This window comes from Narcine bancroftii, chromosome 8 (assembly GCF_036971445.1).
Source record: "Narcine bancroftii isolate sNarBan1 chromosome 8, sNarBan1.hap1, whole genome shotgun sequence".
NCBI classification, from domain to species: domain Eukaryota; kingdom Metazoa; phylum Chordata; class Chondrichthyes; order Torpediniformes; family Narcinidae; genus Narcine; species Narcine bancroftii.
Window position 1 is genome coordinate 106,615,814 of NC_091476.1, and position 16,631 is coordinate 106,632,444.

At 38.7% G+C, this 16,631-nt stretch overlaps 1 protein-coding gene across 3 annotated transcripts in view; it reads right to left on the reverse strand.

Moving 5' to 3' along the window:
• sorl1 (sortilin-related receptor, L(DLR class) A repeats containing) overlaps positions 1-16,631 on the reverse strand; it is a 168,999-nt gene that overhangs the window by 126,408 nt on the left and 25,960 nt on the right. For all 3 annotated transcript variants that reach the window (XM_069894711.1, XM_069894709.1, XM_069894712.1), the window contains exons 2-6: positions 13,677-13,793; positions 11,515-11,640; positions 5,549-5,710; positions 1,663-1,730; positions 908-1,085 (exon numbers count right to left, since the gene is read on the reverse strand). In XM_069894711.1, coding sequence (XP_069750812.1) covers positions 908-1,085; positions 1,663-1,730; positions 5,549-5,710; positions 11,515-11,640; positions 13,677-13,793 — 651 coding nt within the window. The remainder of the gene's footprint in view (positions 1-907; positions 1,086-1,662; positions 1,731-5,548; positions 5,711-11,514; positions 11,641-13,676; positions 13,794-16,631) is intronic.

Sequence of the window (16,631 nt, forward strand, 5' to 3'; positions counted from 1 at the left end):
GAGGCTTCCAATGTTTTGTTACAAACCTGACCCAGACCTGATTTTTTTTTATCCCCCACATAAAGACATTGGCATGAAAAGAAGATTCTTAAATTAGTTTTTCATCTTCTGCTGACATTAGCATATTTACCTCAATGAACAACATATTGAACAGGACTGGCCTTCCAAATTGTTTCATTATTCTATACGCCTGAGCAGAACTACATGTTAGGTTCAGACTGAACAGTCATGCTCATGCTTCATACATACATGTCTAATGTTACAACTGTTGTACTTACAACATATGAACTTAAGGAGACCTGAGGCAATATTTTAAGGAAACCCTCAAAGCAAACTCTAAGGGATGTGGCACAGACATCAAAAGTACAAGAGAAATACTAGCCAAGGTAAGAGCATGTAACATCATACAAGGTAGAAAATCATGCTTTGAGGGAGGAAAACTGCAGAAGGAAGAAAAAAGATGTTGGTACATACTTTTATCCTCTATTTAGCCATCTTCATTGGTGTTTGCTAGAGGGTCTGGGATCTAAGAATTAGGCTTCTTAACCATCAACACACTCCCCCGCAATCCTCTGCCTGAACCATGGAAGAGACTGTCTTCGACCACAACAGGTTTGCAAACAAATGTCTAACTCAGTCATTTGAATTGGAACTGATTCACCAATAAAATCAAAAGGAATAAGACTGCAAAAGGAGACAAATAGTCCAATAGATGATTTAAAATGAATTCAAATTGAAAGGAGGGGTATGGAAACTAAAGAAGGATAATTACAGATTATACATTGATCTTGTGATAACAGTTGAACATATTCTTGGAAACCCATCTGAGTTACCAATGGAATTTCTGATAATTTTTGTAATATTTCTCTTGAACCAACATAACTTCCAGAAAGTATCAGATACTCACGACTTTTTTTGTTGCAAACATATATTTGCCTTGCAACTGAAAGTCATCTACTCCTTCCAAAAGTATCTCATGGTTTTCAGACTGAAAGAGATCTGTGCTTTTGATGATGCTTGAGGAGCCTATTGGTTCGTGGCGTTCAACATAAATTGTTGTAGATGAGTCATGTGGTTCAACACCCCTGCAAAATTGGACGGCAAATACAATTAGTTTCTGAAAATACTTAGCAGCCAACTGGTGCAGTTCTCAAGATTTCTACCATAAGTGGCACACCCTTCTATTAACTAGGACAGCATTCCAGTCAAAATATTTTAACTGCCATGTCTCTTTTTTCCAAGATCAATTTAATATAAGGCATTCCAATTTTTTTGTTATGCCACAGAATCACAGGAATGGGATTGGTCAATTATTCCTACAGACTTAACAGATTCCAAGGTCCACAGTTCTACAAATGAGTTTTACTAAGGGTTGTTTAGAAAGTCTAAAACAACTTAGTTGTTAACCTACTACTCCAAAGACAATTTTAATTAATCACTATAAGGTAAATATACAGACTGCCTCCTCACACCCAACAATGATATCTGTGATTATATACGGACGGCCTCCTCACACCCAACAATTATATCTGTGAGTATATACGGACGGCCTCCTCACACCCAACAATGATATCTGTGAGTATATGTATGTGCTTTCTTCAAAAACCATTTAATTCCAAGATACACCAACTAAAATTTTTTAATCTATATAATAATCCATACCAGAAGAAAGATTTGACATGCTCCTGAATCAAGATCCAAGTTTGTCCAAAGTCATCAGATTTCCAAAGCTGCAAGGGGCAAAAAAAAACATTCTTTGTTTTGGAAAGACCACATTTAAGCACATATTGCAGGACCCTTAATGTTCATTTGATGAAAAAGAAAATGCCAGTGTAATATTCTCATTGGAGCATCCAAATTCCAGAGTTAAAGGAGTTAAATTTTAATTTCTCTACCTGCCAGAAACTAGACAGTGAAAATAACTAAAACAGGAGGAAGAGCTTACGTGCTCCATTCCAGCATGACACAATTTTTAAAAACTGCAATCATCCAGAACAACAATCCAAATAAGCAGGGCTGGAGGACAGTGGTGATTTTCCTCCCAAAATTATCAGAAAGCACTGTTAATGTAATCTTCTTCCATGAACTTCCGGGCTTCACAAGCCCATTTTGAGCATTCCTGGTCCAGGCTTCCAATCCCCACTACCCCACCGACCCAATTTTTTACTGGAACTTTAATCTTACCAAAGATTATCATAGTGGGGTCCATCTCCTCAAGGTCATTTTTAATAATCAGGGAATTGGTTATTACTGACTGACCTCTTTGGCTGGTAAAGCAGGCATGTAATCCAGGCAATTAAATTATCTGAAATTGCATGTTGCCACTCTTGATGGACACTCTTTAAATCTGCCACATTCCTTTCCAGGAGAAAAAATTGTCCAGGAATTCAACCAAATGAAAAATCCCAACAATTTTTTTTTTAAAAAACAGGATTGTTATCAAACAAAATTTTGCATACATCTGCATAAAAGGTAATATTTGGAAAAGTGGGTTAGATGCAAGTCATAGGGAACCAGTTAAGAAAAGAAAATAGAAAGAGGGATAGTTTGGAAAGGGAATTTAGATCTAAGAGCTCGAGCAAATGAAAGTATTGTAAATTTAATGAAGCAAAATTGTATAAGTTTCAAGAGACTCTAAAAGAAATCTACAAATATCTGAGAGGGTCACAGAGTTGGAAGTGATACAAATGTGCAAAGGCGTCGAGAGATATGAAAAATAATGAGAAAAAAAATAGGTACAAGAGTTTTTAAATAATTAGTAAATTTAGGATTACAAGGGTATCACAGTTTGCGTAGCGGTTTGTAACACCTTTACAGCAGCAGTGATCGAGATCTCGCAATTCAAATTCCGCGTTGTCTGTAAAGAGTTTGTCTATTCTCCCCAAGACTGCATGGGTTTTCTCACGGGGCTCCGGTTTCCTCCCACCATTCAAAACATACCAGGAGTGTGGGTTGATTGGGTGTAAAATGGGCAGCACAGACATGGACCGAAATAGCCTGTTACCATGCTATATGTCTTTAAAAAAATTTTAATTAAAAAGGTGATGAATGCAAGTTACAACCCTTAAAAAAGAAAACAAAAACCTTGAGATTCTATTACAGGGAAAAATCAGAGATTACCATGAGTGCATTACAGTAATTAACTCTAGAGACAACAAAAGATCCAGATAAGTAATAGATCATCTGAGATAGGTGTCAACATAAATAGCGACTTCCTCAGCTGATTGGGAAATTATGCAACTTGGTCACTGTTACTGAAACAAATTTGGCAATTAGAATTCACAAATAATTAAGTAACCGAAAATTGTTTACACATCATGTACAGATGAAACACTGCACGAAACCACAGAACTTCTGACAGTAACTGGTTGGTGCAACACAACAGAACAGAAAAGTACAGGCAGATCAAGAGCATGTATGCCAGGATTGGAGGAAGAACACAAAGTGCATTTAATGATTCATTACTGTTCCACCAAAAAAATATTTTTTTTAAGCAAAACAACCAAGATGCATTGGATAAGACCTTACTATTAGCCAGCAGATTCACAAAGAGCCACCTGCTATTGGAGTGTGTGTGCAGCAAAATCAACATCTCTGCACCTATGCCCTGCAAGCACTGCCCATAGATTCATCTTCACATTCATGGGTATTTACAGCAACCCAAATTGAGGGGATATAGACATAGACTGTGTAACACCATTCATTTGAACAGGGTTACCAACTTGAATTACAAAATTTTACTGATGTTCTATAAGTCCTTGAATGTTTTAATTGCATGTTATTTGTCAATTTTAAGCAAATTAATGGCTTAAAATTCATGAGAAAACTGGGCAACCACATTTTAAGATCTGATACTAAAAATAAAAATGCATATGGAAAGGTTGTCCATGTCTTGTGGCTCTTGAACTTATAAATATTGTGCATTGTTCTGGACAAGGTTGGCCATTCCTCCCATTCAACATGGCTGCCTGGCCTTAACTCTTCCATATAACCATATACAGCACAGAACAGGCCAGTTTGGCCCTACTAGTCCATGCTGGAACAAATGCCCACCCTCCTAGCCCCACTGACCAGCACCTGGTCCATACCCCTCCAATCCTCTCCCCTCCATGTAATTATCCAGTCTTTCCTTAAATGTAAATAATGTCCCTGTTTCAACCACCTCCGCCGGAAGCTTATTCCACATCCAAACCACCCTTTGCGTGAAGAAATTTCCCCTCATGTTCCCCCTTATAACTTTTCCCCTTCAATCTCAAACCATGGCATCTGGTTTGAATATCCCCCACTCTTAAATGAAAAAGCCTATCCATGTTGACTCTCTCTGACCCTTTTAAAATCCCCCCTCAATCTTCTACTCTCCAGAGAAAAAAGCCCCGGGCTGCTCAACCTTTCTCTGTAACTCAAACTCTGACATCCTGTCAACATTCTCGTGAACCTTCTCTGCACTCTCTCTATTTTGTTTATATCCTTCCTATAGTTCGGTGACCAAAACTGCTCACAGTATTCCAAATCTGGCCTCACCAATGCTTTGTACAATTTCATCATAACATCCCAACTCTTGAATTCAAAACTCCGATTTATGAAGGTAAACATTCCAAATGCCTTCTTCACCACTCTATCTACCTGAGTATCAACTTTGAGGGTACTATTTACCATAACTCCTAAATCCCTTTGTTGCTCTGCACTCCTCAATGGTCTACCATTCAATGTATATGACCTATTTAGATTTGCCTTACCAAAATGCAACACTTCACACTTATCCGCATTAAATTCCATCAGCCATTTTTCAGCCCACTCCTCTAGCTTTCCTATATCTCTTTTTAAGCTACGGTAATCTTCCTCACTGTCCACAATACCACCAATCTTTGTATCATCTGCAAACTTACTTATTCAATTCACCACCCCTTCTTCCAGATCGTTAATATATATAACAAACAATAGTGGACCCAGGACTGATCCCCAGAATAAAATTACAGTTAAATCCATGCAATTAAAATGGGTGTGTTCAAAGCCAAATACAAAGATGCCTAAACTTTTGCTTTAATGGCCTGTTGACTGATGTACATATTCAGACACAATTGATTTCTATTTCGCCATCACAGAGAAACTACAATTAAAAACTGTTCCTTTTTTTTCTACAATCCATGAAACTATTTTTACGTGGGAGTCTAATTATTTTCTTGAACCAAAAATGTTTTTTTTAACATGTCCTTAAATACTTCAATAAAAGGGCAACACAGTTAGTGCAATGATATAATAGCGCCATCTATAAGGAATGCTTACATTCTCCCCATGTCACATAGGTTTCTTCAGGATGCTCAGGTTTCCTCCCACATTCCAAGTGTTTGGGGTTAGAAGATAAATGGCTATTTGAGTGGCATGGGCTCATAGACCAGAAGGGCCTGTACCATGCTGTAGCTCAAAATTTAATAAAGTATAAATCTCACTAAACAAATAATAATAATTCCTTTAATTGGCATTATTGTCCACACATATTCCTTATTTATTCCCAGAATATAGCAGGGGCTAGACAAATAAATAACAATACCTGTTTGTTTGGATGAGAGCTATCATAACCAAGCACAAGATTAGGATTTGTACTGTGCAGGAGAAGATCCATTGGGCTGAATGGAATAGTGAATTGCTGGATATCATTGCAAAAGTTGAAAGTGATCCACAAGTATTGATTTTTGGTGTCTGCAAAAATATACTAAAAACAGGAAAAATATTCATGTAACTTTGATTGCATAACAAACAAAAATCAGACTAATTTTACCATCGGGCCACTAAGTTGTTGTCAGTTGTAAATTACAGTTAGTATTAAGAATCTCTTAACAGTTACACCATCATTAACAATAACTTGTATCAAAACTTTAAAATGGAACACGTGACAATTTGGCTTTAAAAATCATAACTGGTTGGACAAATTATGCCACACATGGACAGATTCCTGTAAATAAAATTATTCCACAGCAAATTATAAAAATCTTGAACAAAATTAAAGACTTCAGAATTTAGGCACTTTTATTGTTCTTCATTTCAAATTAGATTAGAATAAATCAAATCGATATTAAATTTTTAAGCAGAATGAGCATCAAGTCCCAGTGTTACTCAAGTCAGAAAGGCATGTTATTCATTTAAATTTCTTAATGGAATTTTAGTAACAATAGTCCCCTCTTATTCGACAGACAGAAATTTCTCCAGTTCAGTTTAAATAAACAGAATTACCGCAACCTTTTTTCAAATTGTACAAGTCAGTTTAATTTATAGTTATTCCACCTTGTGTGCAAAAATTGTAATAGATTTTGAAAAATTGAAAATTTAATATTTAGTGAGTGGCTTTCTTGAAGCCACTGCAGCAATCCATTACTTTGTGAAAGAATCCTATTTCAATCACATGAAAAAAAGTGAAGATGTGTTCACAATTCGGTTGGTGTAGTGGTTAGCGCAGCACCTTTACAGCGCCAGCGATCAGGACCGGACCTGGGTTCAAATCCTGTGCTGTCTGCAAAGAGTTTTACGCTCTCCCCATGCCTGCATGAGTTTTTTTTTCGGGGGGCTCTGGTTTCCTCCCACTCTTCAAAAAAAACATACCAGGGTGTAGGTTAATGGGGTGTAATTTTGGGAGCACGGACAAGTTACAGTGCTGTATGTCTAATTTAAATTTAATTTAGAACTGCAAGAATGCACAGACATGTTCAAAACAAGCATAATTTTAACATCTTTCCTTTAAAATATTTTTATTGATTTTATACACAAAAAAAAACAAGCCAGTACATAGTTAATATGGAATGAAAAATAAAGGAGATTATAACAAATCAACATATACCCATATCATTGCAAAAGTTAATATAATATATAAAGGCAAAACAAAAACAAAAGAAAAAAAAAAGCAAACATCAAAAGTTAATCAAAACCCCCATCCCCCTAACAATGTTGTATGGCAGAAAGAAACAATAATAAAGTATACTCCTTTGAAAGAAAAAAGCCAACAAAACTCAGATTATAAAATATATCTAAAGATCATGATAATAATTCAAAAATGGTCCCACAGCGTTTGGAATCATATGCCAGAATAAATTCAAGATAATTTGGTTTTGGAAATATGGGCCCTGTGTACAACCTTAAATTGTAATAAACAATGGCAGGCATATAATAACATAGCATTGACTAATCTAAAAATTGGATCCCAAATATCTTCCAATATGGCCAATTTTAAATCCTGTTTCCAAGCATTTCTTAAGTATCTGGGCATACCTTATATCAGCCATTTCATTACCAATCAAGGATATTAAACCTTTACGAAAAGGTTCTAAACTAAAAAAAACTTATCTACAACATTCACATTTGATGCCTTGGAAAACCAGGAATTTGAGATTGAAGATTTGCAAATATCTAAAAAAAAGAGTATTCAGTAAATTGTACTTCTCAGTTGTTGAAATAAGAAAATCTCTGAAATGCTCAATACCATTTCTATTCCAAATATGAAAAGCAGAGTCTTTCAAAACTGGTTGAAAAAAGGGATTGAATAAAAATCAGACTTGAAAGAAAAAATATCATGAAATCCAAAATGCTTCCTGAACTGAACCCTACTCTCACAGAGTATCTGACAACTGGATTGTCAATTGACATCTAAAGAAAAAGGGAGTAAGGATTCAAGAAGCACTGGAATGGAAATTTAAGCTCCATTGAAACCCATGATGGATGAAAATGCAACTAAAACGTGAGGTTACATTTTTATTACCCCCAATAATAAAACCTAAAGTTAGGTAGCGCCATGCCTCCATTCCTTTTCAATTTTTGTAAATGAGCTTTATTTAAACGAGGGCACTTACCCTTCCAAATATAAGATGATGTAGCCCACACATGTCAAACTCTGGCCCACGGGCCAAATTTGGCCCGCGATATAATTATATTTGACCCGCAAGATCATTTCAAAAATGTATTAGAGGTGGCCCGCTGGCCGCCGCACCAGTATAGCGCATGCACAGTAATACAACAAATCCCAGAATGCATTGGTGTCAGCCTGCTAATCGCCCCCACCTCCTCTGTTTACGTTGCAGGGTCTCACCGTGGACTCTGGGTTTGGGGCCTGGCCGGTGTCAGGGGAAGCCAAGGCCGCTTCCCAGCGCCCAGAACCGGAGGCCTCGGGCCTGACTTCGCCAGGACCGTTGCCCACTCCCCCTCCCTGCCGCAGGCCGATCCGCGACTCACGGTGACGGGGCCGCTGATCCGCCGAGATGCCGCCCTGCAGCGAGAGCCGATGCCCCGACACTGTCGTTGTCCAACCCGACCGCCCGCAAACCCCGCCCTCCCGCACACAGGCCTGAGTAAGGATTATGAACTTTAATCTCAGGATAAAACGATCTTCCAATAGTTTCATGTCACAGTGATAAATATATTGCTGGTTAAAAATGGTCCTGCACCTGGATACAAGCTCATTAGGCATAAAACTTGAAAAGTGTGTAAATCAAAGGATATCTGTACCAATGGAAAAAGGGCATGGCAAATAACCCTGCTAGAGTTCATGCCCACAATCAGTCACCCATTTGATTCTTTCAGGAATCATGTTATTCTCCCACATTCTCAATAGCCCTCAGATTTTACTATTCGACAGCACACTAGCAACATTTGACAAATCCTCTATAGAGAAATATTATTTATTGAATATTTTATTTCTCATTTGTTAATGCTTCTGGAAAGAGTTTATCCAAAACTATTATTAAACATTTATTTTAATAAGAAAAAGTTTAACATTACATATGTTGAAAGAAGATAAAACATGCAGATGTTGTTGAAAATTTTCAATAAATATTTAGTTCGGCCCTCGACTTAGTCCAAGTTTTTAATTTTGGCCCTTCGTGAATTTGAGTTTGACACCCCTGATGTAGCCGAATCAAAAAAAATCAAAAAGCAGTTTAGGAATAATAATTGGTATAGATTGAAAAAGGTATAAAAATTTAGGTGGAATACTCATTTTAATAGAATTAATAAGGCCAACCCAAAGTTTTAGACAGGGGAGACCAATGTATGAAAGATTGCTTCACATGTTCTAATAAATTAAAAAGAATTTTTTGAAAAGATGTTTATGGCTTTTAATAACTATGATACCAAAATAAATTAATTGATTTGTCATAATCTTAAAAGGAGAACCACTATACACTGAAGCAGATAAATTTACATAAAAGTGAACTTCTTCCTTTAAATGTAAGTTACATCCTGAAAACTGACTAAACTGGGAGAGCAGCGACAACATGTGGGGAAAGGAGGTATTAGGGTTTGATATGTAAAGTAACTCTGTGTCGGTGCTGCACACTTGCTCGGCAAAAGGAATGTAAAACTCTTTCCATCCGATAGCCTACAGGTCACCCTTGAATAAGGTGTAGTACCAGTTTAAACTCCCAATCAGGGCCACATGAAGCCATGGATTGCAGTTGGTAGATGTTTTTTTTAAACAAGGAGATTCTACAAATTGGAAATTATGGTTGTAAAACCAAAAACACTGGGTAGATGAATCTACTGATCAATGGCCAGGGTTATCTGTCCAGTATGGATGCTACATCTGAAGAAGTCAATGGGAAACCACTTCAGCATTTTTCCCTTGTATAATCATGAACTCAAAATAGACTATGGTCTCAGCTCAAAGAAGGAGCCATCACCGAAGAAGAACAGGGGAGGCAACAACTCCATTGTACCACGATGTATCAGGCCATGCAGAAAAGAACTGAATCCAAATGTTATAGGATTCTACTGGAGAGTAAAGTGGTCAAAAATATATTTTGAAACAAGACGCAAAGTGCTAGAAGAACTCTGAAGGTCAAACAGAAATGATGGAAATAAAAAGACATTGATATTTTAGTCAGAACCCTTCATCAGGAGTACCAAGAATCACAGAGTTGCCCGAATGAAGCGGAAGAAGGGAGGGGAGGAACACGGACTGGCAAATTTAGGAGAATAGAAGTGGGAGGGGAAGAAAAGAAAGGAGCTGAGATGATGGGGGAAGGGGCAGAAGGCTGAGAAGGATGCACTCTAATAGGAGGGAAAAAAAGGGGTGGAAGCTAAAGGAAGGGACTGGGTATTAGGCAGGCAGGGTGGGGGAGGAGAAGGAAAGGACCCAAAGAGCTAAGGGAAAGTGAGGGAATGAAAACGGAGGATGGGGTTATCAGAAATTGGGAGGTAGATATTGATGCCTTCTGATTGGAGACTGCCAAAACAGAATACAAGATGCTATTCCTTCAATTTACATGTGGCCTCACCTAGGCAATAAATGCCATGGGCAGTCTTGTCAAAGAGTGGGTTTGGGAAGTGGAACTGAAATGGCTTGTTCCTGGGAGATCCTTGCTGTTGCAGCATAGAGCGAAGATGCTCAAAACAAATTTCACATTTAGTATTTCTAACATTTATCAACTGTTTTTAATCCAGAATTTTGCAAGGAACATGATACCCTTCAATGAAATACATATTTTTAGAACTCCTATTTGACGAGACACAAGGAGGTTGAAATAGGATTTCCCAGTTGTTCTGTAATCCTGGATAAAGTGGTTCATTCATGCAGATGCCAGTCATTGTTTTTATGTGAATTTTTCTATTGCAAGGATTCTGCCTCCCACACATTGGCAACCAAATGGGGGAAGGGTGGCATTGGGCAAGATGAAAGTGCAGAGTACACCACATAGTTCTCAGAAGATTTGCCAGCCAAACCCCAACAAAGCTTACATTGAGCTTCACTCTTAATGTAAATTGTTTAATATTTACATTAACATGCTTTAGGAATTTGATAAACAGGACCAAGAATGAGGACATTGAGGAGTTAAATGCTGCAAATTGATTGCACCTATAGTGGTTGTAGATGTGATCATCTCTTTTTTAATCACCGTTTTTATGAAGATAGCTCCGTTGTGCTCTTGGATATGAAGTTCCAGCACTTAAGGCCACAATTAAGGAAAAGAGATACAGAAATATTAGAGCCAGAACTAGAAAGGTTCTGGTTAAAGAATAGGTTCTTCCCTTGAACAATGAGATGCTGAATGACTGATGACTGCTAAAACAATTCTCTGAGACCCCATTCTTTGCTAGTAAAATTTATTTTCAATATATGTACTGTACTTGGCTGTATGTGTATTATATCTGTATGCTTGTTTGCACTGTGGACCAAACAATCACTCTTTTGTTGGGATGTACAGTACTGGTACAAAAAGATGATAAATAAACTTGGAGATATGGCAATAAACCTGTTACTTCTTAAGACCATCATTAAATGTTTATTTTTCTTCACTGAGATCAGTTGATTAGAAGAATTAGAACCTAAGCATCTTCACTGACAGGAACAGACAAGGTACCAATAACTACAATCTTCACATAAAGAAAGTTATCTAAGAGAAAACCTGACAGAAATTGTCTAGGAATCCAAATAAATTATGGAAAAATCAAATTAGTCAAAACACTTTGAAGATACTATTTTTTTTAAAGTTAACTACATAAACATTGGTCAATATTCCAAGTAATGCTCCTTACCCTTTTATTATCTATTGGGCTGTGGTAAAATTGACTGATAAATTTCTGTTTTTTTGTTTCATCTTTCAGTTTGAACTTCTCATCAATTTTCTTGAAGGTCTTTCCATAATCATATGAAATATACACCTAAGGGATGGAGGGGGAGGGAAGAGAGAAGAGAAAAGCTATTACACAGAGTTAACAGCACAGAACCAAGCCAATGGACCAGATTATTTATTCTGGCATGTGCTCCACCAGAGTTGTCTCTTCCATATGCCTCATCTCAAAGCACATGCTATACACCTTGCTGTTATGGCATTTCAATAATGTATATGAATCTGCATCTAATTAAGCATTCTCAACTCCTAGTGTTTCAACATTTAAAATATATAATGTTGTATTTGAGATCCAAACTGAAATCAGTTTATTGCAATTATGTCCATTTGCTTGATCTCTTTGATCTTCAGCTTTTTTTTCAAAACTTCCATCTAACATAACAAAAAGATCTAGCTTCATGTCATCCCATCATTTGGATAATTTGACTGACCTTTGGAATTTTTAAAAATAATTTATATGTGGTAAAAAATGATTTTAATGTTCAATATGCAATTCAAGTCTTAACATGTACAGCTCTTCTATCTAAAATGGCTCAAGATAACCAATGCATCATTCATTCAAACAACTCTGCAGCTGGATTAATTAAATACTTTCATATTCTTATTCATAACTTATCATTCATAATGGATTTTAAAATTGACATTGAGCACCTTTATCTTGCAATATTGTGTCTATTTTTTGGTTCATCCACACAAGTTAGCTTATCTACATCATGGTAGGGAAATGGCAGGAAAATATCTCATTTCTGTTGAACAATTAATGCTGATTATTTCAAAACATTGTTTTTTTTTATTCATAATTATCATAATTACCAGACCATATAAATCAATAGATTTTTAAACAAGGTCCAACCTACAACTTTTAACATTTGGGAAGAAATTGAAATGGTAGCAAAACAGCCAAACATCCACAGAAAGATCTACTCTGAAAACAAAATATTCAAAGAGGATTGTGTAAAAATGCACAGAACAATAAAGACTACAACTGAAAAATTCACCGATACCAAATCAGAAGTGTTTGATAGCACAATAAATAACAATGATCCCCAAAATTTTCAGGAGGCACATTTACCAAAGTGTGGCGGCTCACTACAAGGCAGGTGAACTGGCTCCGCTTGTAAGCACGCGGCGGGGCAGCCGGCCAAAATGGCGCCGTCGGGGGGTTTCCCTTCTTTCCAGCACAGGGCTCCGAAACCCGCACTGGGGGACCACATGACGCCCAGGTGACATCAGCGCCCTCCAGTGCGGTTTTCAGCTAGGTCCGGGCTGGGAGTATAAGTGCAGCCCAGCAGCCTGCAATAAACTAGTCTGCTCACTGAGCTCAATCCGTCCGTTTGGTTGTGTGTGTTATTGCAGGAGCAGAGTAGCCGCCACTACAAAAGCACAATTCAAACTAAAGCAGTTCAAAAAAGCTGCACTCTACAGAATTGTTAATCTCACATCACACATGGTAACAGTAGCACTTCTTCCAAAATATTGCTGACTCCATTTTCTTCAATTAATTTCAGAAGCTACTGGCAAATATATTAAAATAACTTACTATTTCACTACGACATCTTAATCAAGAAGGTAAGAAATTTACAAAATTATAAAAAAGTGTGTTAACAAACTTAGATGAACATTTATAATTCATACACTGCTTGCTTTGCACTTCAGAATGCAGGTATCAATATAATTAAGTCAGCTTTTGTTATTAAAATGGATCAAGGGAGAACAAGTTAAAACTCATCAAGAAGCACATATTACTTGAAGTGATTTGCCATTGATACCTTACACTGCCACTAGAATATTCATCTTTTAGATTTATGAGGGTCGCACAACTTGATGGGCTGAAGGATCCATACTGTGCTGCACTTTTCCATTCTGCAAAAGGTGTGTTTTCAATACAATACACACAAGAAATGATAGCACAAGCAAAATTTTCTCTATTATAAATATTATTTATTAAATGCACTTCTTTCAATTTATTCTTGGAAAAAGCCAAGCATGTTCTTCCAAATTAGACCTGCAGTATTTCAACTCACCATTTTATCTGAGTATTTGTTTTTTTTTAAATGCTTTACTTACCGAACTTGTGTGAGATCCCTGCAGGAATGGACTATCTCGGGCAAGTGCCACAATCACCTCACTTTTCTCTCCAGCCCAGTGAACAACAATCTGATTATGTGAATCATTGAGATTTACCTGCAATTAAAAAGCATGCAGCCACATTAATACTGATCAACACATCAGCCTAAAATGCAATATCACAATAGAAAAATAGATTAAACAATATTTGTAAATTGCACAATACATCTAGAAAAGGACAAACCTATTTGGCTCTACTTATTTACATTGTGATTGGCGCAGCACACAACTCTCTTCTCACTCTATATCTAAACCTATAACCACCTCTGAGGCGTTCACTTTGACTTACCACCAGTTGCAACTCTACCTCTAATCCATCCCTTCTTACCCCTTTCCATAGGGATTTCTCCCTCCATGACTCCCTCGCCAGATCATCCTCCATGATCCCTGGTACTTTCCTCTGCATCTGCAGGAGGTACAACACTTGCTCTTACACCTCCTCCCTCACCACTATCCAAGGATCAAAACAGACCTTCCAGCTGAGGCAAAGACTCACGTGCACCTCCTCCAACCTCATCTAGTGCATTTTATGCTCCCAATATAGTCTCCTCTACGTGTTAGGCCAATCGCAGTCTTGGGGACCTTCCACATCTGTGCTCTGTCTGCAATAGCCATCTCAAGCTCCCAGTTGCATGCCACCAACTTCCCATCCCAACACCAATCTCCATTATCACCTTCTCTACTTGCAGATTCCAACACAGCCTTTGTCTCCACACTTATTCTCCAATTTTCACTCTTGTCTCTCTATCACATTGTCTAGCACCTGCCAATCAATGGGCTTTGCCTTCCCATTAGTACTTCATCATTCAACCTTGCTGGTTCACCAATCTGTTATTGGCCTCTGTCGAACCCCTCCCACTTTTATACTGGCCATGCTACCTCTACACTCTCAATCACGATGAAGGCATCAAACCCAAAATGTCAACCATTCATTTTCCCCCGCTGAGTTCCTAAAATTGATTTTTTTTTTGCCCCAGTCCCCAAAACCTGCAGTCTGACTTGTGTCTACTGTGATCTTGTCCTTATTTAAAACTCTGAGCATATTTTCACCTTTACTAGCTAACATGCTATTTGAAACTGTTGAAGAATAACAAGCCCTGACACCTTCACACTAAATATTTCCCTCCACAGATCATGCCATGATCTGACGAGTTCGTCCAGCAGTTTGTTTATTTTTTGTTTATTAGAGTGACACAAGATATACTGGAGGGTACGTATGACTCCATTCTCCACTGGAGAGTTCAGTAGACATGCTAAGATCATGCAAATGTCAAACACTGTGACAGTTATGCAGAATAGAAACCAAAAGGCAGATTGAAGGTTTCAGGCCAGTGTCATCATAACTCCACTTGTGACAGTTATAGGTTTCTCACCTCGTGATTCTTGTCTCATCTGCCACAACCCTAATCTGGCAGCTATATCCTGCAGAAGTTATAGAGACAGCAGTATGACTGAGCTGCTCTTGACAATCAATGCTGAAGCCCCACACCTAGAGTAAATCTTTTGATTTTTCAAATACTAACACCAGTTTATCATAAGTAAAACCGTAAGGCTCTGTAAATGATACTATAGGTTGATAGCTTAGCCTCAGAGGAACCACTGACATGGTCTTTGCCCTCAGACAGCTCCAAGAAAAGTGCAGAGAACAAAACAAAGGACTCTACATCACCTTTGTTGACCTCACCAAAGCCTTCGACACTGTGAGCAGGAAAGGGCTTTGGCAAATACTAGAGCGCATCGGATGTCCCCCAAAGTTCCTCAACATGATTATCCAACTGCACGAAAACCAACAAGGTCGGGTCAGATACAGCAATGAGCTCTCTGAACCCTTCTCCATTAACAATGGCGTGAAGCAAGGCTGTGTTCTCGCACCAACCCTCTTTTCAATCTTCTTCAGCATGATGCTGAACCAAGCCATGAAAGACCCCAACAATGAAGACGCTGTTTACATCCGGTACCGCACGGATGGCAGTCTCTTCAATCTGAGGCGCCTGCAAGCTCACACCAAGACACAAGAGAAACTTGTCCGTGAACTACTCTTTGCAGATGATGCCGCTTTAGTTGCCCATTCAGAGCCAGCTCTTCAGCGCTTGACGTCCTGCTTTGCGGAAACTGCCAAAATGTTTGGCCTGGAAGTCAGCCTGAAGAAAACTGAGGTCCTCCATCAGCCAGCTCCCCACCATGACTACCAGCCCCTCCACATCTCCATCGGGCACACAAAACTCAAAACGGTCAACCAGTTTACCTATCTCGGCTGCACCATTTCATCAGATGCAAGGATCGACAATGAGATAGACAACAGACTCGCCAAGGCAAATAGCGCCTTTGGAAGACTACACAAAAGAGTCTGGAAAAACAACCAACTGAAAAACCTCACAAAGATAAGCGTATACAGAGCTGTTGTCATACCCACACTCCTGTTCGGCTCCGAATCATGGGTCCTCTACCGGCATCACCTACGGCTCCTAGAACGCTTCCACCAGCGTTGTCTCCGCTCCATCCTCAACATCCATTGGAGCGCTTACACCCCTAACGTCGAAGTACTCGAGATGGCAGAGGTCGACAACATCGAGTCCGCGCTGCTGAAGATCCAGCTGCGCTGGATGGGTCACGTCTCCAGAATGGAGGACCATCGCCTTCCCAAGATCGTGTTATGTGGCGAGCTCTCCACTGGCCACCGTGACAGAGGTGCACCAAAGAAAAGGTACAAGGACTGCCTAAAGAAATCTCTTGGTGCCTGCCACATTGACCACCGCCAGTGGGCTGATAACGCCTCAAACCGTGCATCTTGGCGCCTCACAGTTTGGCGGGCAGCAACCTCCTTTGAAGAAGACCGCAGAGCCCACCTCACTGACAAAAGGCAAAGGAGGAAAAACCCAACACCCAACCCCAACC